This window comes from Peromyscus leucopus, chromosome 4 (assembly GCF_004664715.2).
Source record: "Peromyscus leucopus breed LL Stock chromosome 4, UCI_PerLeu_2.1, whole genome shotgun sequence".
NCBI lineage: Eukaryota > Metazoa > Chordata > Mammalia > Rodentia > Cricetidae > Peromyscus > Peromyscus leucopus.
The window spans coordinates 137,140,479-137,165,636 of record NC_051066.1 but is presented as its reverse complement, the minus strand read 5'-3'; the positions used below and the strand labels follow the sequence as shown (position 1 = coordinate 137,165,636).

General features: G+C 38.7%; 1 protein-coding gene across 1 annotated transcript in view; it reads right to left on the bottom strand.

Moving 5' to 3' along the window:
* Top1 (DNA topoisomerase I) overlaps positions 1–25,158 on the bottom strand; it is an 89,051-nt gene that overhangs the window by 52,128 nt on the left and 11,765 nt on the right. The window contains exon 3 of the mRNA XM_028868386.2: positions 8,157–8,259. Within this exon, the coding sequence (XP_028724219.1) occupies positions 8,157–8,259 (103 nt within the window). The remainder of the gene's footprint in view (positions 1–8,156; positions 8,260–25,158) is intronic.

The window sequence follows — 25,158 nt, the reverse complement described above, 5'->3', positions numbered from 1 at the left end:
TTTGGTACTATGTAGTCTTGACTAGCCTAAAACTCACTATGTATTTTAGGCTGGCCTTGAGCTTACAGAAATCTGCCAGTCTCTGCTGCAATTAAAGGCGTGCAGCACACACGGTTGTACTTGTTTTCACAATCCTTATTGTACTTAATTTTGTAATATTCCTGAGAAGTACGTTTTATTATCTTTCCGACTAATTTATATACAGAGGAAGTGGAAGTTTAAAAACTAATGCAAATTCTGTTATAGAGAAGCCAGGATTAAACTCTGTATTTCCATTTAGAAGTTTGAAGCACCTGCTAGTACACTGTTATCACCTTTCCACTTAAATACTATTTTAAAATACTTGTTTTGTTTCCTTGTTTATTGTAGATGGATGTTTTTGTCTGCACAACATGCGGTCTTGGTATCTGAGAAAGACAGTGGAGAGAGTCAGATCTCCTGGGGCTAGAATTACAGAAAGTTGGGAGCTAGTATATGAAGAAAGCTGGTCATTAAAATGGGGTCCTCTGAAAGAGTAGTTAAGTACTCTTAACTGCAGAAGAATCTCTCCAACCCCAGATATCACATTTCCACTTAGTTAATATTATCACTTGTTTTGTATAGAAAGTCTAAGATTTGACATATTGAGGTCATTAATATCTTGCCATCAAGTAGTTATTTCCTAAAACAGAAATCTTCAATACTTGAAAGAATCAGACCTTTGTGATTACCTCCTATGAAAATATAAATGGCTAATTAAGGAATGCTTCAGGCTCCATCTTCCTTTACATATTATACCACTCTTCCCAATTCTTTCTTCTTTTTTTTCTTTTTCTTTCTTTCTTTTTTTTTTTCTTTTTCTTTTATGTGGATTGGTGTGAAAGTGTCAGATCCTTTGGAACTGGAGTTACAGACAGCTGTGAGCTGCCATGTGGGTGCTGGGAATTGAACCCGGGTCCTCTGGAACCACTAAGCCATCCCTCCAATCCTCTTCTTTTTTTCTTTTGCTTTGATTTTGTTTGTCAAGAAAGGGTTTCTCCGACTGGAGATATGGCTAAGGTTAAGAGCTGTTCCTCCAGAGGTCCTGAGTTCAATTCCCAGCAACCACATGGTGGCCCACAACCATCTAAAATTAGATCTTATACCCTCTTCTGGCATGTAGGCATACATACAGGCAGAATACTGTATACATAATAAATAAATAAAGAATGAATGGAAAGAAGGAAGGAAGGAAGGAGAGAGAGAGAGAGAGAGAGGGAGGGAGGGAGGGAGGGAGGGAGGAAGAAGGAAGGAAGGAAGGAAGGAAGGAAGGAAGGAAGGAAGGAAGGAAGGAAGGAAGGAAGGAAGGAGGGAGGGAAGGGTTTCTCTGTGTAATAGTACTGGCTGTCCTGTAACTCACTTTGTAGACCAGCCTGGCCTCAAACTCAAGAGATCTGCCTGCCTCGGTCTTACAAGTGCTGGGATTTAAGGGGTACACTACACCACCATCTCACAATTCTCTTTCTTAATGAAAGTAATTAGAAAATTAATCTTCCTCAGTGGAAAACTCGATTCAGCAATCATGTCCCTCGGTGAATAAGATTATACTACACCAGCTGAATAACCAGTCATATTAAAGAAAGTAAACAGTATGTCTAGCCTTAAATGAAACATACATATACACATAAATACATATATATGGCACCCACTCCTCTAAAGGCTCAGGATCATTGCAGTAGAAAGGGCATAAAGAGTGTAGTAAGAGGTAGAGGGAATAGAATACAAACAAATTCTCTGAAAGCTAATATTAAAAAGAGAAAGATAAAGCCCCGGGCAGTGATGGCGCATGCCTTTAATTCCAGCACTCGGGAGGCAGAACCAGGCGGATCTCTGTGAGTTTGTAGCAAGCCTGGGCTACAGAGTGAGTTCCAGGACAGGCTCCAAAGCTACACAGAGAAACCCTGTCTCTTGAAAAACCAAAAATAAGACTTAAAGCCTTCTTTTCATAACGTTCATGATTGTCTTATGCTTCAACCAGTTGAATTCCAATGATAATGATGAAGATGATGGAAAGTAGCCCAAGCTATTTTTAAAGTGAGACAATAGTGAGACCTCTGGTCTGTGACTCTCATAGGAGCTAAGCAAACAAAAGATTGACCAGTATTTCTTTAAAGCATGTATTTAGACAGAAGGAAGGTGAGAGAAGGGACAAGCAAGGGGATGGCAGGAAGAAGCCAGGAAAATAAGGCATTCTCTTTTACACTAGAAAATTATTTAATTTTGTAGGGAAAAATTAAAAGGGGATGATGTACCCTTGTAAAACCTAGAGTCCTGATATTCTGGGAAGCTAGATGTTGGCTACAGGAAGACATCAAAATCTGTTCTTTATGGACAATAGTGTTTAGGAAATAGAAGAATAGTAGCACACAACATATACACATCTTGCTCTAACAAAATCCCGAGGTAAGTACTGGCATCTCCACTTCACCCATCTGGAAATTAAAGCACAGAAAACTTAAGTAACTTGACCAAAGAGAACTAGTTAATGCGAAGGAATGAGGATTTAAACTCAGGCAGTCTGGCTCCAGAGTCCGTCATGAACTTGACCATTCTATTACTTCCCAAACAAAGCAGGCAAGCAAATAAATAATACTATTAAGAAATCTACTCATCTTCTGAGAATAGGACTTAGTCACTGATGCTTGCCAACTATTCAAAGCAGCAGACCCTGAAGGTCACAGACAATTGAATCTTAGGTACTCCAACAAGAGTGAGTTGGCTTCCAAACTAGGAAAGAAATTAATGGCTTTTCAAGGAAAGCGGGCAGCTAAATAAAGCTTAAATGTTTTAAATAAAACAATTCAAGATAACTTAAAAGTTGTCTCTGAGGAAAATAGTGCAGCAACTAGTTTTCTTTCTTTCTTTTTTTTTTTTTTTCTTTTCCTTTTTTTTTGAGACAGGGTTTCTCTGTGTAGCCTGTCCTGGAACTCGCTCTATAGCCCAGGCTGGCCTCAAACTCAAGAGATCCACCTGCCTCTGCCTCCCAAGTGCTGGGATTAAAGGTGTGCGCCACCACCACCCGGCAGCAACTAGTTTTCAAAAGGCTCTAAGGCATGGTAGCTGCTTAATATCCACCATCACTAGGCTACTAAACAAAATCACAAGGATTCTGCTCTTTTGAATTACCAGAGTTGCCCACCTTGGATCTAGTAGATGTCTGAAACCACAGATAATACCAAACTCTATTTATGGGGGTGGAGTGGGGGTTGGTATTCCTTATACAAGCATATCTATGATAACATTCAATCTATAAATTAGGCATATTAGGGATTAATGTCAACAATAACAATTTTCTATAACTCTCAGCACATAATTATTCTCCCTCTCCTTTGAGAACTTTCCCTTTCCACTTACAAGAAACACTTTACTGCTTGCTTTGGTATATCCTAAATTGCTGCATCACTAGTCTCACACTTTGAAAGCATTAGGTAAAATAAAGGTAAATTGAATACAAGTTTCAACTATGATGTGTTGACAGATGATCTTCAGATAACCAGACAACTACTGACAAACACCATGAGAATACATATATATCATGGATATACTGGATAGAGAGATGAATCAAGTCCCAGGGTTGTATTTCCTTAGAAAGCCATACAATTTGAAACTTATGAGCTGAGTAAGTGGCTCATACCTATGTAATCCCAATAAGCAGCTCTTCAGTTTGAAGCCAGCCTTGGGTAACCATCTCAAAACAACTTATGAACAATTTATCACTAGGAATTTTCCATTAGTACAGTTTGGACTTCTTGTCTGAAGAAAATCTCAGAAAGTCAAACTGGCCAAGAGAGGTATACTATGTGTAATTACAGAAAATTAAAGTAAAATGGAATTTAGGAACTATTTATTCCTTTATTTGCAGGCCGGAATAAAAGAGGATGTGCTCAAAGATGCCCAAATTAATGCACATTCTAACATTCTATTCCTTCTCCATCGAAGTTCCTTATCATTAGCATTTTGGTTTTGAGTCATAGCATTTAATGGCTATGTGTCTTAATATAACGAGCCAGCCAATTATCCAAAACAGGAACCTTTTCTGTATTATAAAGTCCCTTTTAAACTTTTTCCAGTAGCTTCTTCTTCCCTTTAAAAATCAAGCACTAACTTTAAACAGTTTTCAGTAGGTAGTCTGCCTAAAGCCAGCATTAACTAAGGTATCCCACATTCTTTGCATTCTTTCCAAAACAAAATACATGCTACAATAGTAATATATCTTGTTTATGCTTTGTTTATGGGAATAAAATTAGGGCTTGTATGTACTAGAAAAGTACTACCACAGAGCTATACCCCCCAAACACTTTTCATACCATCTGGAATGCCCCTTTATTATATTTGATTGAGACAGTTATAGCCCAGTTTTGCCTGAAACTTGGTGACCCTCCAATGTGGTTACCTCCTAAGCCAAGTGTCACTGTGCCAAGCAGGAATACCTCTTTTTCTAGCCATTACCTTTCCTCCTTTTGAGATCATTAACTATTTTCAGTGTCTAGTTTCAATTGTTGTCTCTATGGGCTGGGCGTGGTGGCACACATCTTTAATCCCAGCAATCAGGAAGCAGAGGCAGGCAGGTCAACCTGGTCTACAGAGCTAAAGAAACCCTGTCTCCAAAAAAAAAAAAAAAAAAAAAGTTGCATCCACCATGAAATCTTAAAAGCAATGATTAGTATTCACTACAATAAGGGTAGAAATAACTGAAAATACCATAACTCCAAATTAGATGTATCAATAATTAACTACTGAATTAGATCCCACTACAAAAACTGACAGCTCCAATTTATCTACATGATCTTCTATTAGGCTTTCTGGTAATCAACACTGTCACCATCATTATCTTAATTACTTAGCATGTTACAGTTTATAATGAGCTATCATGTACGTAAACAAATCCAAAAGCTTGCCAAGGCAGGTACTGTTATTCACAGTCAACCAAAAGGAAAAAAAGAGACAGAGAAGTAGAATGCTTGGATTATGACAAAGCTTGTGAATAACAGAACTTGGCCTTTTGTTTTATGGTGCTTTTTAATATCACACCTAGTATTGAAGAAAATATGACTATTAATGAACACTAAGAGGGCTGTCTGGTCAGACTACAAGCCCAATAATAACACCTTGGGAGCTGAAAAAATAGTCCTTTTCTTTCAGTGTTTTTTTTTTTTTTTTTTAAATCTGAACTGTAAGAATGTTATTACTCTGTCCCTTGTTTGCTTTCTATTGCTATGATAAAACACTGATCGAAACTTGGGGGGAAATGGTTTATTTGGCTTACATGTCCCAGGTCACAATCCACTGAAGGAAGCCAAAGCAGAAATCAAGCAAAAGTCATGGAGGAATGCTGTTTACTGGCTTATCACGAATGGCTTGCCAAGCCCGCCTTCTTATACAACCCTAGGGATGGCACAGTAGATTGGGCCTTCTAACATCAACCAATAATCAAAAACATGCCCCCAGGCTTGCCTACAAGCAGATTTTATGGAGGCATTTTCTCAACTTCCCAACTGAGGTTCCCTCTTTCCAAATGACTGTAACTCATGCAAGTTCACAAAAAGTAACCAGCACATAATCATAGGTCATGAAATAAATGAGGAAATGAGAGATGTTGAAATTGTTAAGAGCACTTGCTGCTCTTACAAAGGACCTGGGTTCAGTTCCTAGCACTCACATGGTGGCTCATAACCACCCACAGACTCCAATTCCAGGGGATTTGATTTCCTCTTCTTCTGACCTTTGTGGACACCAGGCACACATGTGGTACACATACATACATGCAGGCAAAATATTCATATACATATAAATTAAATCTAATAAAATAAAATAAATTGAGTTTCTGGACATCTAGGCTGTTACACAGAGAAACCCTGTCTTGAAAAAACAGAGAAAGTAAGCCGGGCAGTGGTGGCGCACGCCTTTAATCCCAGCACTCGGGAGGCAGAGCCAGGCGGATCTCTGTGAGTTCGAGGCCAGCCTAGGCTACCAAGTGAGTTCCAGGAAAGGCGCAAAGCTACACAGAGAAACCCTGTCTCGGAAAAAAAAAAAAAAAAAAAGCAGAGAAAGCAAAACAAAAAAAAAAATTAAGGGAACCTACAACATGCTTAGGAGGACAGTAAACTTGGGTAAATTGGCAACACAATTGACTTTGTTTAAGCAGTGAGTTAGATGTTTGTTTGTTTTGATTGTAAAGAATAATCTACTGAGGATATTGACTGGAGTCACAACTTTTTCTTATTGGATAATATGACTTTTGTACACATGACCTCAGACTCCTGTGCACACAAAGAAACAAATGAAATCATCTCAATATTGGCTACCTTGTTTTGCACCTTGAGTGAAACCAAATAACCAAGGTGGGATTCTTTCAGGTTTGTGTCCACAGCACCAGAAGAAAGAAAGGTAGCTCTCCTGTTTATACTACTATTATTGCACAGGAATGTAATACCTGGACTTGAGTCCCAAGTTCAATCTGATGACAAACAATCAATGCTACTATCTAGATGAAGGGACACAGAAATACATTCCAAACTCCTGCTCTGTAACAGTAACAGCTGAAATGAGGATAATAATCACAAAGTTAACTAGGCTTGGTCAGAAAGAAAAACCAAAAAAAGATTTGTAAGCATTCTGAAAAAGGTCATTCTAAGTTTTAATTATTCTGGGCTTCAGAATAATGAATCTGCAGCACTACTAAGAACATCAGCAATTACTTATACAAGAACTGTAGTAGAATAGAACCTTTACACAGTTGCTTTGCTATAAAAACTATGTCTAGGGAATAGTCAAAACCAGAAGCAGCTGCAAGCTTCCTTACAAGGTATCTGGTTAACTGTCCTCATAAACTTAACCACATATGAATTAGAGACTTACAGTCACAGAAACGCAGGCCAAGTTCTTTCAATGCTTCCTGGCAAAAAGGCTACTGGTTTATAAAAGTGTATTAAAAGACAGAGTGTATACCAAGACCTGCCTAAATTTAGGCTGGGCATGGTGGCACATTGACTGTAATTATTAATTCTCTTCAAAATTCTAATAGTTTATGTGTGTGCGTATTTTGAGGCTCTGATAATACTAAAGAAACATGAATAGTTGTTAATGTATCATCGTGACATGAGGCTCTTTATCTTTGCTCTCAATCTACTTTTGTAGATATTACTATTAGCTGGACAAATGTAAACTGGAGAAGGTAAGATGCACAAGAACCAAAACTCATTTCAAGTGCTGAGATTAGTATTAAGAGTAAATAAAACAAACTAGCTGATCACGTTATAAGCAATGACTGTGTAGTAGAAAAACCAGGAGGGGTACATGATTTGGGAAGAAATATCCTCACTAGAGAAAATTAAACTGGATATTTTAATGATTCATAAATAAATCACAAAATGGTAAGAAATTTTCTAACTTGTCTTCTGATAATAAGAAAAACTAGTGAAGTAGTTTTAAAATATAAATATAGCTTTAAAAATCTAGGGAACAATGGCATCAAATCATTTTTTTTTAAAGATTTATTTATTTATTATGTATAGAGAAGAGGGCGCCAAATCTCATTACAGATGGTTGTGAGCCACCATGTGGTTGCTGGGAATTGAACTCAGGACCTCTGGAAGATCAGTCAGTGATCTTAACCTCTGAGCCATCTCTCCAGCCCTCAAATCATTTTTTTACAAAGGTAAGCTCTGCATGTTTGATTAAACAGCCTGTTACAACAGATCTATACTTTAGTATTATGAAATGTTATTAAAAGAATAAACTCAGGCCGGGCGGTGGTGGCGCACGCCTTTAATCCCAGCACTCGGGAGGCAGAGCCAGGCGGATCTCTGTGAGTTCGAGGCCAGCCTGGACTACCAAGTGAGTTCCAGGAAAAGGCGCAAAGCTACACAGAGAAACCCTGTCTCGAAAAACAAAAAAACCAAAAAAAAGAAAAAAGAAAAAAAAAGAAAACTCAATGTGCTTGCTTTGTACATCATGATCTAAACAATAACATCCCAAGTGAGGCCTGAATTATAAAAGCATTCTCTTTAACAACTCCAGCAAATACAGTTTCTTACTTTGCTACCCATGCTATTGGCCTCACCTCAAACTGATACCTATCCATGGGAGCTAAGGATGCCAGCTCCCTAATAAGTGATGCCCTGTTGATCAATCCTTACCTGTTGCTATGCTTAGACTTTTCCCGGTCCTTTTCCTTATCCTTCTTGTGCTCTTTATGCCGGTGTTCTCGATCTTTATGTTTATCTTTGTGTTTGTGAGAATCTGCAACCATAAGAGACAAGTTGGTTACAAGAAATCATAAGTTCTTTTGCCTACCTACCTGTAGAAATAGATGTCAAATGGCAAAGTGACCATACATAACAGCACATACTACTGGTAGGAAGATTTCACAAAGATACCCCATCGCCCTGTCTCACTCAAATCCAGGAACTTACAAATGATAAGGAAGCACTCTACCACTAAGTTGCCTCCATAGTTTCATTTACTGCTGAGTGACATCCATTATATGGCTATACTGTAATTTATGACTCACATGCTGGTGGACATTTGCTTCTAAATGAAGTAAAATTGCTAGGTCATATTTAAAAAGTACTTTTAACTTAAAGTGCTAAATTACATATTCTTAAGTGGTTGTACTATCATACATATCCATGAACAATCATTAGTTTTAAGCTGCTACAAATCATTAGCAACAACTAGAATTATCAGTCTTGGCTTTTTTTGTTTGTTTGTTTGTTTGTTTGTTTGTTTCTCTTTAAGTCTTGCTATGCAGCTCTGGCTGGCCTGACTTCTGTATGATCAGGCTGACCTTAAACTCACCCACCCCTGCCTCCTGAGTGCATCACAATGCCTGGCTAATATAATCGTTACTGTCTTTTTTCCTATTCTAAAAAGGTATGTTGTGGTGGTTTGAATAAAAATGACCCCAATAGACTCATGTGTTTGAATGCTTAGTCATCAGGAATGGCACTATTTGAAAATGTTAGGCAATGTGGCCTTGTTGGTATAGGTGTGTCACCAGGGGTAGGATTTGTTCTCTTGACCTATGGATCAGGATGTATAGCTCTAAGCTACACCTCCAGTCTGCCTGCCTGCTGCCATGCTCCCCGACATGATGATGATAGACTAAACCTCTGAAACTGTAAGTAAACCCACAATTATAAGCTTTATTTTATAAGAATTGCCTTTGTCAGCCGGGCGGTGGTGGCGCACGCCTTTAATCCCAGCACTCGGGAGGCAGAGCCAGGCAGATCTCTGTGAGTTCGAGGCCAGCCTGGGCTACCAAGTGAGTTCCAGGAAAGGCGCAAAGCTACACAGAGAAACCCTGTCTCGAAAAACCAAAAAAAAAAAAAAAAAAAAAGAATTGCCTTTGTCACAGTGTCTCTTCACAGCAATGTAACAGTGACTAAGATATACATACTACCTCATTGTGATTTTTAAAGATTTTATTTTACACATGAGTGTTTTGCCTGCATGTATGTAAATGCTTTGTGTGTGTGTGTGTGTGTGTGTGTGTGTGTGTGTGTGTGTGTGTGTGTGTTGGGTCCCCATAGAGGCCACAAGAGCATTAGATCCTCTGGAACTGGAGTCCTGGGAACCAAACCTAGGTCAAGAGCAAGTGCTCTTACCTTCTGAGCCAGCCCCCTCATTGTGGTTTTAGTCCTTGTTTTTCTAATGATTAAGAGATGTTTTAATGAAGATTATCTGTACTTACTGACTATTCACATACTTTGGTTAAATATCTATTGCAATATCATCCAATGTCCTGTTTGTATATATGTCTGTGTGAATCTGTATGCGTCTTACTATTGAGTTGTACAAGTTTTTTTATTTCTGGGTTGCAAATATTTTGGCCACCATGTATTATAATACTATGATTATATTCTGTTAGTCATTGGCTTGCTATTTTGAATGGATACCCTCCTTCATACATCAGATACTCAACTGTTGGAGATTTAAAAGTGAACTTTCATAATGAGTCTTTTTTTCAAAAAAAAAAAAAAAAGATTTATTCTGAATATGTGCATGGGTTTTTGGCTTGTATGTATGTCTATGTGCCATGTCCATGTAATGCATGTCTGTGGAGGCCAGAAAAGAGCATCAGATTCACTGGAACTGGAGTTACAGATGGTTATGAGCTTCCATGTGGGTGGTGGGAACCAAACCCAGGTCCTCTGGAAGACCACTGGCAGCTCTTCACAGCCAAATTATCTCTGCAGCCCCCATAACTAGTCTTAAGAAAAAAGATGTCCTAATTTATTTAATCAATTTTTCTCTTGGCATGAGCTTTGTTCTCACCTATCCCCCAGTTCCCTTACAGAGGTTTTCTTTGTTTTGATGTATGTTGATTGTATAAAATAGTGGGTTTCAGCTGGAGAGATGGCTCAGAGGTTAAGAGCAGTGGCTGCTCTTCCAGAGGTCCCGAGTTCAATTCCCAGCAACCACATGTTGGCTCACAACCATCAATACTGAGATCTGGTGCCCTCTTCTGGCCTGCAGGCTTACTGTATACATAATATATAAATAAATCTTAAAAAAAAAATGGGTTTCATTATTGCATTGTCTCTCCCCACTTTTTGCTAGTATTAGGGAAACACTCTACCACAGAGCTACATTGTAGGCCTTATTATAACATTTCATACATGTTATATAAAATACTTTGAAATCCCCTCCTTCATTACCCATATTATCCCCACTGCCACTGGATCCCATCCTATTCCCATTTACTATAATGTCTATTTAGGATCACATAAGGGAAACTTACAAAACTGTGTATTTCTGAGTCTGGCTTATTGCTGTGCACCTTATATCCCAGCTCTGGGGAGACAGAGACAGAACTCTGAAACTCCCAGTTTAGTGAGAGATTCTATCTCAAATAATAATAATAATAATAATAATAATAATGTGAAAAGAGGCCAGAGAGAAGTTTCAGTAGTTAAAAGTACTTGCTGTTCTTTAAGATAGATGATAGGAGTTCATTTTATAGCACACAATGTCCTGTAATTCTAGCTCCTGGAGATCTAACACACTCTTCTGGCCTCCAAAGGCATCTATATTCATACATACACATAAATAATAAAATAAATCTTTAAAAAATAAGGCAGAGAAAGCCGATGAAGACATCTGATACTGCCCTGCAAATGCACTTCCACCCTCCCATGCATGTCTACAAGTAAATGTCAGTATACAGCATGCAACATAGTAAAAGGCACTGGAACTTCCCTCTTGATTGCTCCTTTATCTAGCAGAAACCAGCTACCACACTAGCACCACACTCAAGGCATGTGGTGAGGAACTGATGCTTTCTTCTAACAGCCACATGAAGAAATCATCTTAGAAGTGAATCCTCCACCACCCAATTTAGCCTTCAGATGATTGTAACTCAGGTAGACATGCAATCTTTATGAAATGCTTTTTTTAATGAATTCTTGAATTCAGCTAGCCTCCTAAGAAGTTGGTACTATAAGGCATGTTCACTATGCCCAGCTTAATCAACTAAATTTGAAAGAGCATGCTCCACAGCAATAAGATTAAGTATAGATTAAGTATTGCTGACCTGCAGCTAAAGAAATGACACTTGGCATAATTGAGTATCTATTCTATACCGGGCCCCAAGGAAAGAGAAACAATATTGGCAAGATCATGTCTCCACTTCTAAGAAACTCCCATCCCACAGAGATGGGAACAAACCATAAAGTGTTGGAAGGCTGAACTCAAATCTTCCATGCAGTATACAGAACCATCCAACTTTTAAGTCTCCAGTCTTAGAATGCTGAGTCAATCAAGGTAAAATTGGTGACCTTTACCTCAGGTCATAAACATGACAATATATGCACCAGAACTACAACATGAAATAAAAGCATGAGTTGTTTGGTTTATAACCAGAAATCAGCAAACGAGCTTCAGAATTGAAGGTTAAGATGTACTGCTATGGCTCAAGGGCATGGCAAGTATGGTAGTTTGAATAGGTATGGCTCCCACAGACTCATGTGTCTGAATGCTTGGCAAATAGGGAGTAGCTCTATTAGGAGGTATGGCCTTGTCAGAGTAAGTGCAGCATTGTTGGAGGAACTGTGTCACTGCGGAGGCGACTTTGAGGTCTTAGATACTCAAACTACACCCAGTGTGGCACAAAGTCTCCTGCTGCCTGTGGATCAAGATGTAGAACTCTCAGCTCCTTCTCCAGCACCATGTCTGCTTACACACTGCTTCCCACCATGACAGTAATAGGCTAAACCTCTGAAACTGTAAGTCAGCCCCAATTAAACTTTTTCTTAATAAAAGTTGCCATGGTCACGGTGTCTCTTCACAGCAATAGAAACCCCAACTAAGACAGCAGGAAAATAATAACTGAGAAGAGGGGAGAAAAAGAGTACTACTGTATTGTAATTCAATAAATCCATAAACATATACAAAAACACTGGCAGACAAACATCAAAATAGTGAATGTAATTATTTTAAAATTTAGAAATGTATGAACTTGAGTATATTTCATCTTATTTTCCATAATGAACTACTTTTATAATAAAGTTAGTTAAAGATTAGCAAATTTTAAAATGTATTTTGAAGCTGGGCCTGATAGTACATCTTTAATCTCAGCAAGGGAGTTCAAGGCCAGTCTGGTCTACATAGGGAGTTCCAAGACAGCCAGGGTTATAGAGAGACTTAATCTAAATGAATGAATGAATGAATGAATGAATGAATGAATGAATGAATGAATAACAAACAAATGAAATTCATTTTTGTCAAATACAAACATAAATCACTAAAAAGCACTGAACTTTAAAATAATAGTAACACTGACATACAAATTCAGAGTAATTCCTACTAGGTTTCACATACATTATTATCTTTCTGAAATACACAAAATTCAAAATTAACTTTAAAACCAGGTCTCCAGCCTTTGAAAACAAATGCTTTCTAGAACTGTAAAAACTATCCAGGGAGAAAATTAGGGCTGCTGGTAAATAACTGCATGGACACAAGTAAGATCTAGGCCAAAATTATGAACTCAAAGTCAGTATCTATCTAGTATATTCTCAAACTGTGCTACAAAAGCTGTGATAGATTAAAAAAATTTTTTTCTTAATTAAAATCTCTATGACTGGCAAACCTGTTGCCAAACTTGACAATTGTGTGCAAAATGACTTCCACTGGTTGTCTTCTGACTAAAACATGTGTACCATAACCCCCATACAAATTAATGAAAATGTAACTAAAACATATGAGTATCTGTTGAATTCTATAAATCTATTCATGAGTTTTACAAGGCAGACTTGGATATCTGAGGACAAATGACACAGAAATAGATTTGAATCAGTACACACAAGTAGCACTGTCCACATAGAGAAGAGATGTTAAATGATCATTTAACATTTAAAAAACTGAATAATCAGCCAGGCTGCGGTGGTGGTGCACAACTTTAATCTCAGCACCCGGGAAGCAGAGACAGGTGGATCTCTGTGAGTTCAAGGACAGCCTAGTCTATAGAGTGAGAACCAGAACAGGCACCAAAACTACACAGAGAAACAGAGAAACCCTGTGGGGGTTGGGAGGGCAGGACGGGACGGGACGGGACGGGACGGGACTGGACGGGACTGAATAATCTACTGAGTTAACTGAAAAGGTGATCTGTATATGAGGAAGTAAACTGAGAAGTTAAAACCTCAAGCCTGGGAGTGGTGGTACACACCTTTAATCCCAGCACTTGGGAGGCAGAGCAATCTCTGAGTTCCAGGCCAGCCAGGGCTACACAAGAGAAGCCCTGTCTCGAAAAACCAAACAAACAAACAAAAAACCCTCTAAAGATACATACTGAAGAGGTATTTCTGAGTAAATTGGGGTGGGATCAAGAATTATAACGAAGTTGCCAGTTATTGAAGTTAAGTGATAAGATACATAGAAGCATCAAACTACCCTGTTACATACTGTGTGTATCCTTGAAACTTTACATAATAAACATGATCTCTTTAAGCATTTTCCTTTCTAATTTTTTATTTTTTGTTATTGTGTAAAGGTAAAGGTAAAGGAAAAAAGGTGAGCTTAATTCCAAGACAGAATCTGAATTAAAAAGGCAAAAAATGAAAAATAATTTTGTTTGGGATTGGGGCTAAGGATCAATCCAATGCCTTCCTATTGAGTAACATCCCCAGACTTTGGGTTTTTGTTTTTGTTTTAAAGGAGGTCTTGCTATGTAGTTCAAGCTGTCTACAGAACTCAAGATCCTCCTGCCTCCGCCTCCCGAGTACTAGGATAACAGAACTTTGCCACCACACAAGGTACCAAAGATAAAGTTAATAGAGAGTATTAACCCAGGGTCAGTGTTCTACTCTAGGTTGACAGTTACTTTAATCTGAAAAAGAACAAAAATACATCATACTTAAAGGGGAACTAGCTGAAAGGCAGTGTGTATAAGAAAGGGAAAAGAAAAAAAATATTAGCTAGTAACAACCCAGAAGACAGGGACAGCAAAGAGACTAAAAACAACAGAAAAAAACATGCAAGTACATTGAGGAAAATAGAAGCTGAATTCAGTTCTAAGAGCTCTATGTGTAAAGAATGTAGAGGAAGAGCATAGGAAAACTCTCATCTTTAGATCCTAGTAGCTGGAAGAACAAGAGGCCCTAGTAAAAAACTGAAAGCTGTGCCACAAAACTAAGACTTTTATGTGTCTAAAAGAGGCCAAGTATTCAAGGCAATAGTGGGACACCTGACCAAGAAGATGCTGGTCAAAGGAGGAAGCAAGAAGTAGAAAGTAAGGCCAGTAAGAGCACACAGAACCCTATCCCGCATGCTGAAAATACATTTGTGGAGAATATACCAGTGGTTTTAAAGATTAAGTATCCTCCTGGAATTTGTAGTTATTGTTAAAATATTTATGAAAACAATTGTGACATTCCAAATATCTATCAAATGCAAAAAGAAGGGCAATAAACTTGACTGACAGCTAAGAAATTAAAGGTGCCAACCACGGTGTACTATATCACCATAAAATCTTACTGTGAATTCAGTCACCCAATGGCTGTTATGCATGCATTCCACTTGAGCTCGTGTAGAAGCATGGGCACACACAAACACCAACAACATGCTCCAATTCTTAGCTTTTGAAAACGCTAGATGAAACCAAAGACCTCTAAAGTCATTTAAAAAACAGAATAGTGTGTGACACTGCTTCACTGCAATTTAAATAAAATTACTCCAAAAAGACACATAAGTAAATGAATAAATAGAAGAGACCAGAAATCAACATCTTTTGTTATTATTATCTAAAGTATTCCTCCCTGAAATTGAAAAGGCTTTTAAGTAAAGAAACTTCCAGGTCCTGAGTTCAGTTCTCAGCACTCATTTGGGTGAGCTCACAACTGCCTGTAACTCCAGCTCCGTATGCCAAGGACACAGACATACACACACATAGAAATAAAGCAGAAAGACCCAAACTTCCCAATGATAACAATCTTCCATCTTCTTCCCACTTTAAGAGCAGTTTCTAGCTAGCATTACACAGGATTTGACAATTATTGTGCAAAAAATGCTACCAGATTTAGGTTTTGTAAGGGCTAATTTAATTTACATGTATTCTCAAGTCCAAAGTACCCTACTAAAGACTGATCAGACAAGGACTCTGTAATTCAAAGACTTTACAATCTAATTATGCAATTAATATTTGAACCTGAAGAGCCATTACCCAAGGCACACAAGAGAAGGACATTAGAACAGGAGCCGGCAACATGCAGTCTCTCAACATGTGGCCATTTTTTTAAATTAAATTTTTTCATTTATTTTACATAGCCAGTTCCCTTCCCTCCTCGTCTCCTGCCCCCACCCCTCCTACCCACCTCCATCCACTCTTCCTCCATCTCCATTCAGAAAGGGCAGTCCTCCCATGGGAGTCAACAAAGCATGGCACATCAAGTTGAGGCAGGACCAAGCCCCTCCTCCTGCATCAAGGTTGGACGAAGCAACCCAGCCATGTGGCCATTTTTAATGAAAAGGAAATATACATATCAAAGGTAATAGCTATTATTTACTAAATATGCATTTCCCTTAATTTGACATTTTTGAAAATAAAGTATACCTAATTGGTACATACAATCCTTGTGGCAGTAGAATTCCACAATGTCTTTCTAATCAAGTAACTCATGTGTTCACATCCCTCCTCTGACCCACCAGTGGTACAACCTTCAAGGTGTCTCTAGAGTCTAGAGGAAGGATGAATGGATGGCAGCAAAGTTAAGAGGGAAAAACTTCCAAAACACAAGTGACAGGTGAAGGGAAGCAATCAGAAGACAGACTTAACACTAAGGACACAACAAAGAGTTAAGAAAAAGGATGAGGAAATTAAGACTATTCTGAAGAATTATAACAGAATTTCTATATTATCAACTTTCATAATTGTATTGATGCTATTAACTGTTTAAATTCTTGCTGCTTTTATTTTTCTACATTTACTTCTTATTTTATGTTTGTAAGCCACTTACTTCTCTCCTTCCACTAGGTGGGTCCCAGGGATTGAATTCAGGTGGAAGAAGCAGTTTGGACTAAATCTTACTAGAAGCTAAGAGGGAATTATAAGAAGCAAGCTCTCTAGGCAGATGGGCCTACCTGCAATAAAAAATAGGCAACAGCAACTAGCCACTATTATCATTGCTGAAACATTCATCCTCTCATGGCTGATCAAAATTAAGTAAGATGCACTTCCTGCCAGTGAGGAAATGATGGAGTTGATTCTTGTCAGGAGCATATTTAAAAATAAAGTCTAGGGCTGGAGAGATGGTTCAGAGATTAAGAGCACTGACTGCTCTTCCAGAGGTCCTGAGTTCAGTTCCCAGCAACCACATGGTGGCTCACAACCATCTGTAATGAGATCTGGCGCCCTCTTCTGTATACATAATAAATAAATAAATCTTTAAAAATAAATAAATAAAGTCTAGGGGGTTGGGGATTTAGCTCAGTGGTAGAGCGCTTGCCTAGCAAGCACAAGGCCCTGGGTTCAGCCCTCCACTCCGGAAAATAAATAAATAAATAAATGAATGAATGAATGAATGAATGAATGAATAAATAAATAAAATCTAATGCTTTATATGATTCAGAGCCTAGGTTCAAAACCCAGCACTGAAAATTGATTAATTAAATCCCAGTTATTTATGTTTCTCTCTCTAAAGCCATTTGGTTCCCAAAAGTTTTCTTTTTTTTAAAGTTATAGAAACACTCATTTTTCTTGTAGGTCTAGAATCCTAATCCTCTTCTTAGACAAAAAGAAAACATATCTAGAAATTAAGAAACATCTGCATCAAATAAATCTGACACAATTTGGTCTGTTAAAAAAGAAACTCTCACCTGGTGGTGGTGGTGGCGCACACCTTTAATCCCAGCACTCAGGAGGCAGAGGCAGGCGGATCTCTGTGAGCTTGAGGCCAGCCAGGCATACGGAGTGAGTTCCAGGTCAGGTTCCAAAGCTACACAGAGAAACTCTGTCTCGAAAAACCAAAAGAAAAAAAAAAGAAACTCTCTCAAAGTTGACCTAATCTCAAGATGATAACGGGAGCCAGAGATTTGTAAACCAAGTCCCCTCTAGCCTCATCTGGCCAAATAAATTTTTCTTTTCCATAAGAAAATCAAACACACAAATTATATGGGAAAAAAAAAAAGGCAAACCCACAAAACATTTTGCAAAACCTTAGAATGATAAGATGGGTGAAGGTGAGCACACCTCTAGTACCTTTAGTTACTCAGGAGTTGAAGAAGGCAGACTACTTGAAAACAAAGGTTCCCTGGGTAGTAGTGAGAACCTGCCCTCTCAAAAGAATGAAACAGAATATGAACAATCATAGGCAAACCTTACCACAGAGGTCTGAAGGAGATTAGAGGAAAACAGACTTGCTCCACAATTAAAATGATCAAATTCTTGTTCTGTCATTTAATGTTTGACCTTGGATGCAAACCATTTAACTTTTACTCAAGAAAGAAGCACAGAAGCTGGCATGCCTTTAATCCCAGCACTGGGAAGGCAGAGGCCAGCCTGGTCTACAGAGTGAGTTCCAGGATAGCCAAAGCTACATAAAGAGAAACTCTTATCTCAACACACCACCACCACCCAAAAGAGAAAGCAGTATAAAATTCTCAGGAGCATCACATCTCTGCATATCTTAAACTTGGTATTTGTGTCCTTGGCAAAGGAAAAAAAAAAAAAAAAAAAAAAAAGCTCCTCCTTGTAGATGAAATAATAGTCCGGGCTCAGATATTATTTAATCATCTTCATTATTAGTTTATATAGAACTGAACTGAGCTTAGTCACTGCATACAAGTTAACAGTTCTGGTTCTATATGTGCACTTAAAGCAGGAACCAAACCTAGGCACCTTGCCTGTTAAGGCAACACTAAAGAGATATTTTATTATTTTTCCTATACTGAGATCCTAAAAATGACTTTAAAAGAAATAGAATTTTGGCCTCCTCTAACAATCCTGTACTCAGAAGTCTGAGTAATTTCCAGGCTGGTCCAGGAAGATGGTTCGGCAGGTACTAGTGCTAGCCACAACCAGAGAACCCACAGAGGCAGGCACCTGTACTCGCAACACTCTTGTGGTAGGATAGGTAGCAGATATAGGAGAATCACTTCTAGAAGCTTGTGAGTCAGCAGCAAACACAACAGACCCCACCTCAAGGTAGAGAAGAGAACCAACTCCTGAAAGCTGTTCTCATTCCATAAACACTTTATATACACAAAACATACATGCTCTGTGTGTACACAAAATTAATTTTTTGTATTGTTTTTAAATAATTTCTAAGAAAACACCAGTTAAAATCCCACATGCAGTGCATGTTTGTATTATTTTAGCTGCAGTCAGTAGGTGGCCACCTAACAAAGTAGCCAAGCCTATTCCTCTTAGGGACTTTAATGCAGTCAAGCTCAATCCAAGCATAAACATTTACACTTTCTAAGAGAAAACACAGGCTGGGGGTGTGTGGCACAGGCTCCATGGTACTACATTTGTCTAGGAAATCAATTCCACCTTGTGGAGGAGAGATGTTAAAGAAGCAACACACATTAATAATTATAACACTATTTCACAATCTTCAAGATTTTAAAGTAAGCAAATCAAGGCATGAGAAGAATCCTTTGCTTCCATAAAAACAAAGACTGGAGAGACAGCTTTCTTGTACAAAGAAGGGAACTCTGAGCCATATTTGAAGCCAGTCTAGTCTATGTGTGTATCTGGTTTATCTGTTAGTTCTTTCTTCTCTCCCCTCTCTCCTTTCCCTGCACCCCCCCCCCTTCCAGGGTCTCTCTACATAGCCCTGGCTGTCTTGGAACTCACTATGTAGTCCAGGCTGGCCTCTGCCTCCCAAGTGCTTAGATTAAAGGCATGTACCACCAAGCATGGCCTGGAGCCAGACTCTTTACACCAACTTTTCTTGACAGACTTTGAGATATTATTTTACCAACTTTTCTTGACAGACTTTGAGATATTATTATAGCAGTTATATAACAGCATGACCTCCTTCCTTCAAATACAGTAAGTACTCGAGTCTGGTGTGTAATCAGTGTATAATATCAAAAGCTGTCTTCCCCAAGAAGGTACACACAGTACAACTTTTTCAAAGAAAAATCTCTATTCCTCGCTGATAAATAATACAACCAGCTCACAAAGGATATTGGAGCCACATGTGATGGCCCTTAAATGTAATCTCAGTACTTGGGAGGCAGAGATAGGTGGACTGAGAATTGGGAGGCCAGGCTGTGATAATTAACAAGATCTTGTCTCAAAAAAGACAATGGCTCCTGGGCTTGGTGGCATATGCCTTTAATCCCAAAGACTTAGGACACAAAAACAGGTGGATCCCTGTGAGTTGGAGGCCAGCCTACATGATGTATTCCAGGCCAGCCAGAACTAAAAAGCAAGACCTTGTCTCCAAAACAAATGAATGAATAAATACATAAATAAATGGACTTTAACAGCAGTTCTCAATCTGTGGGCCATAACCCCTTTGGGGCTCAAATAACCCTTTGCATATCAGACATTTGCATTACAATTCATAACAATAGCAAATTATAGTTATGAAGTAGCAACAAAATAATTTTATGATCAGAGGGTCACTACAACATGAGGAACTGTATTAAGAGTCTCAGCATTAGGAAGGTTGAGAGAACTACTAGCTTAGAATGTAGCTCAGTAGAGCACTTGCCTAGCATGAACAAAGCCTTGGGTTTGCCTCTCAGTACCACCAAACAACATAATAGACAATGAAATCATTTGACTGTACACTGATTTAATTAAAAAATATTTATCATCTCATTATTATAAAGCTTACTGAGATGACGCCTTGTATCTTCTTCCTCCATAGAATCACATCCCGAAAGCTGGAGTTTACACAAATCAACATTATACTTAATACTTATACACTTGTATTTTCTAATGCTTTAAAAGACTGTTTTTGTTTAGGGTAGATAATGACCAGATAATGGTCTCTGGTCTTAAAGACTGCCATCTGGAAATATGGTCATATATCAGAAATATGTGAATCTCCCCAGGAACTAAGATGCCTGAAAGCCTATTGTCATTAAAAGGCAAGTTCAGCAAAAAAATTCCACCCTCTTTCAACAGTCTCAATTCACACTTTAAGAATGTTGGTTTACTTTTAGTCTAGATCCATTTTAATAACAGCTAATTAAAGTGAATCCATACAAGAGTCCTTATTTTACAATTCTCATTGACAATGTTTTCAAAATTCTAGGACATAATTAACAACTCTTTCAGTGAGAAGACACAGGTAGTTACTTGCTAAAGAAAGGCTCTAAGAGTTCTGGAACTAAAAAGGAGAGAAAAAAAATGGAAGGATTCACTTCTAAAGCAACCATGGGCTGGCTGGAGATGTGGTTCAGCAACACTTGTGTAGCATGTGTGGGTGAAGGCCTGGGTTCAATTCTCTATATAAAATAAATGAACAAATAGAGACATAGCACAAATATACATACATGCAGCATGCGTACCTTTAAGAATCCAAGAATTAAGCCAAGGGTGGTGGTGTACACCTTTAATTACAGCAAAGGTGGATGAATACCTGTTACTTTGAGGCAAGGCTGGTAGTCTACATAGCAAGTTCCAGGATAGTGAGAGCTATGTAGTGAGACCAAAAAAGGTGGAGAGGAGGGGAGTAAGAGAGGTTGCAGGGGGGTGCTAGAGAGATGGCTCAGTGGTTAAGAGCACTGGTTGCTCTTCCAGGAGACTCCAGTTCAATATCTAGCACATACATGGCAGCTCACACCTGTCTAATTCCAGTTCCAGGGCTTCTGACACCCTCACACAGACATATAAAAAAGAACAGCACAACCCAGTATCAAATTACTTAAGATCCATCACAAACAGAAACTTAGTCTAAAGGGATATTTTTACTACAGCCATTGATATCCTGGGGATGTCATCAGGTTCCCATGTACCTTGTTCTGTTTCACATTTAACTCAAGCTGTGGCATCTAACAGTAAATTAAACTCCTTGCTCTACAGTTTAGTTACAAATTAAACAACTGTGAGCTAATTAACACCTGAGCCTAAATTTCTAAAGTAGAAGTGAGTAGTGACAACCATGCCTCAGGATTGACAGGTGAAAATGCAGAGCCCTTCAAACATTGCTTGATTAATAGTAATTGATTAAATATCAAGCCATTTGTTTCACCTCTAAGCCTTCCCTACCCTAGTCCCCAAAACCCTGATTATAATTGAAGCTAAACCCGTTAAGAACCTGGGTCTATTTCTAGTCTTTGCACAATTTACTCAAGTTGTTAAAGATCTTATCTGTCTACCGTCAGTGGTCTCAGCAGCCAAGGCTACAATACCATTTTGTTTCAGCAGATTACTATTTCTTAATTGTGAGTCCAATTATTTATAAGGTGTAGCCTACACCCAACATGAGCATGCAAGTGAGAAAACAACCCTGCCTGGGATACAGGAAGGAACACAGTTCTAATTTGCTTTTACTAAAAGTTAACATATCCAATACTCTATCATTTATAGTGTAGTGTTTATCAACTATAACTTCATGTGAGTAAACTTGGTATGGATAACACACTAGAAGCTTAGAATTTCAAAAGTTAAAAGCTCACAGTAACCATTTTAAAGTATGCTGATATATGGAATAGTATAAATTTAAGCCAATCTATTTTGCCAAATATAAAATAGACATAAACTACTTCATAGTTTCAGGGACACTGAGATAAAATAAGAACTCATTCTAGCTAGAGGACTTTAAATTTTCTCTTTTGTTTAGCACTAAGGAGGTCAAGTGAAATTCAAGACCTGCCTGAATTCCTAAGTGAAACATTCTCTTAGCACATCATCTAGGATAAAACAATGTAAACATATAGATGAGAAATTCATTCAGACTTCTAACACAATAAATTCTCATTGGTCTTCAATTTCTTGCAAAGTTACAAGAGCCCCAACCACCCCCTATTCTAAACAAAATATACACTTTATCTCTTGGGTTGTATCTACATTTTATTTATAGAGTTGTGCTCATTAGTCACACGTGACTAATTTAATTCAATAAAATGGGGGTGGGCAGTACTACCTTGCATGTTGGTGTCTTGAAACTGCAACATTGTAGCTATTCCTGGGTATCTGCTGTACCAGCTACCAGCTGCCATGAGCCGGTCTGGTAAGCTACACCAGCCAAATTCTGAGCATGAACTATGAGCGGCTGCATGCCAATGGAAGCCAGGTGTCCAGGCACAGATGGAGTTTTTACAGCAGGCCAGCCTCCCATGCTCTGACATGACACCCTATTCAGGATAAATATCTGTACCACAATACAAAACAGCAGGTACAGCTGCTGCACTTCATCTCTGCCACCAAAGATGCCTTTGTGTACCAAAGGAACACAACTGTGGAGCCTGGCAGTGGCATGGCCCTGAGGACTCCGATTCTATTGGAAGACCATGATGGTTTTTTGTTTTTTTGTTTTTTTTGTTTTTTTTTTTTTTTTTTTGGTTTTTCGAGACAGGGTTTCTCTGTGTAGCTTTGCGCCTTTTCCTGGAACTCACTTGGTAGTCCAGGCTGGCCTCGAACTCACAGAGATCCGCCTGGCTCTGCCTCCCGAGTGCTGGGATTAAAGGCGTGCGCCACCACCGCCCAGCTGACCATGATGTTCTAAGAAGTCCTCAATAAAGCACAGTACCACCTACTAGGATGGACAGCGAAATGCAGAATGCAGACGCATTTTTTAGGTGACACTGATATCCCACTTGACAACTGAGGTTAGATAACATGTGACAGAAGGTGAGAGAGCTCAAGAAAATAGCTTACACTGGGGAAACAGAGAATCTGACTAATGACAAGGGACTGAAGAGACCTTTGGTAGCAGACTGATGTATGGTGAGAAGTAAGACATCCCCTTAGGAAAACCACCCCTCACATCACTGTGACAAACTAGGACCCTAAGGAAGTGTCTCTCATCTCAGCTGATCAGCTAAAGACCCCTCAAGAATACCTACCATATGGTTCTAAGCTACACAGAGAAACTCTATCTCGAAAAACAAAAAAACAAACAAACATAATAATAAAATAAAATGTTTTACTCTTGCCTCCATGTAAGTCTCTGTAGTATGACTCATTTTCACAAGGACATCCCTGCACTACAAATGCTTCTCCTTTCCTAGGAGGTAGACTTGTCTAATTTGAACTTGCACCTTCTCAGGCCAGCCAATTTAGGGTAAGCCCATTCCTGCAGGCTTGTCCTCTTTCACTTCCATTGACTGAGTTCTTAATACGTGGGGGTAAAAGAGATAACTTCCAATCTGCCTATACTACACAGGGGTCCTCAGCTCAGTCTAAACTGCCTTTGATTCCAACAGTCAGGGGCTTCAAATGGCCCCAAATTCAGTTTGTCTGGCCAGAAAGGTATCAGAGTGTTAATGTGTTTCTTCATTTACCCCACTGCTGTATCCACCAAGAGGCCTTTCTTTGAGGTATTATGAATGACTGTGGAAACATTCAGGCCATTCTCTGGACCACTAGTGAGTTGTAACTCAAGAAATCAGAGAGCCCCTTCCTCATTAGGAATTATTCAATATCACAATCTTAAGGAAGCACAAACACTGCACAAGTAATGAGCCCCAGCCATGGAACTAAGTTACTACAAAACTAGCTTTAGGCTTTGTACAAATGCCGTAACTATAGAACTTAACAAGAAGATTATGATGATCAGTCAACTTATCTTATTCTTGTCAACAATTTGATATGGGGGATATATTAGTACCAGGCCTAGTTGTTTACTTCTTGGGTTTTTGTTTGTTTGTTTGTTTGTTTGTTTGTTTATTTTGAGACAGGTTTTGCTATGTGGCCCAGGTTGGTTCAAAGTGGCAATCCTTCTGATTCTGCATCCCAAATGCTGGAGCTATAGACATTAGTATTATTTTATACAACTTTGAACTTATAGATAAGAAAGTTGTGACATGCTGAAGGCTATCTAGCTAAGAAGTGTTGACCTAAGACTATCTGAAGTCCAGAGTCTCTCTTTGACTGATGTGGACTATGAACATCTTTCATTTTTCCTAAAAGTATGAGGTTAAACAAAATTGAACTACAAATCTTGTTCTATTCCACTGGCTCTGAAACTTCAGTATGTATCATATCACCTAGAATTCTGCTTAAAAACTCAGACTGGAATGCTGTAGGTCTAGGCAAGGTCCATGATGAAATTCTATTTCCAACAAGTTCTTAGACAATGCTAATGCTGCTGATCAGGCAGAAAACCATACTCCAAGAACTATCACTGTTCTTCTAGTCATGTTCTTCACTTAAATCAACAACATTACTAGCTGAAGACCCCAACTAATTTAATGACCTCTAGAGACTGGATCTTCAGTATTGTACTGTTTACCTAAAGCCCTCCACTAAACCATCATAGGGCTGGAGAGATGGCTCATCAGCAACAGCATTTACTGCTATCCCAGAGGACCCAAGTTTGGTTCCCAGCATCCACCTTCAGTAACATCAGCTCTAAGGGATCCCACACCCTCCTGCTTCAGAGGGCACTGCACACACATGGCATAGACAGACTGACAGAAATGGGAAGTAAAAATACTATTATTTAAAATAAACAAGCTCTAGTTCTCTGAGCTCTAGTCAATCACCCCATCCAAAAAGATGACCTCAAGATTAAA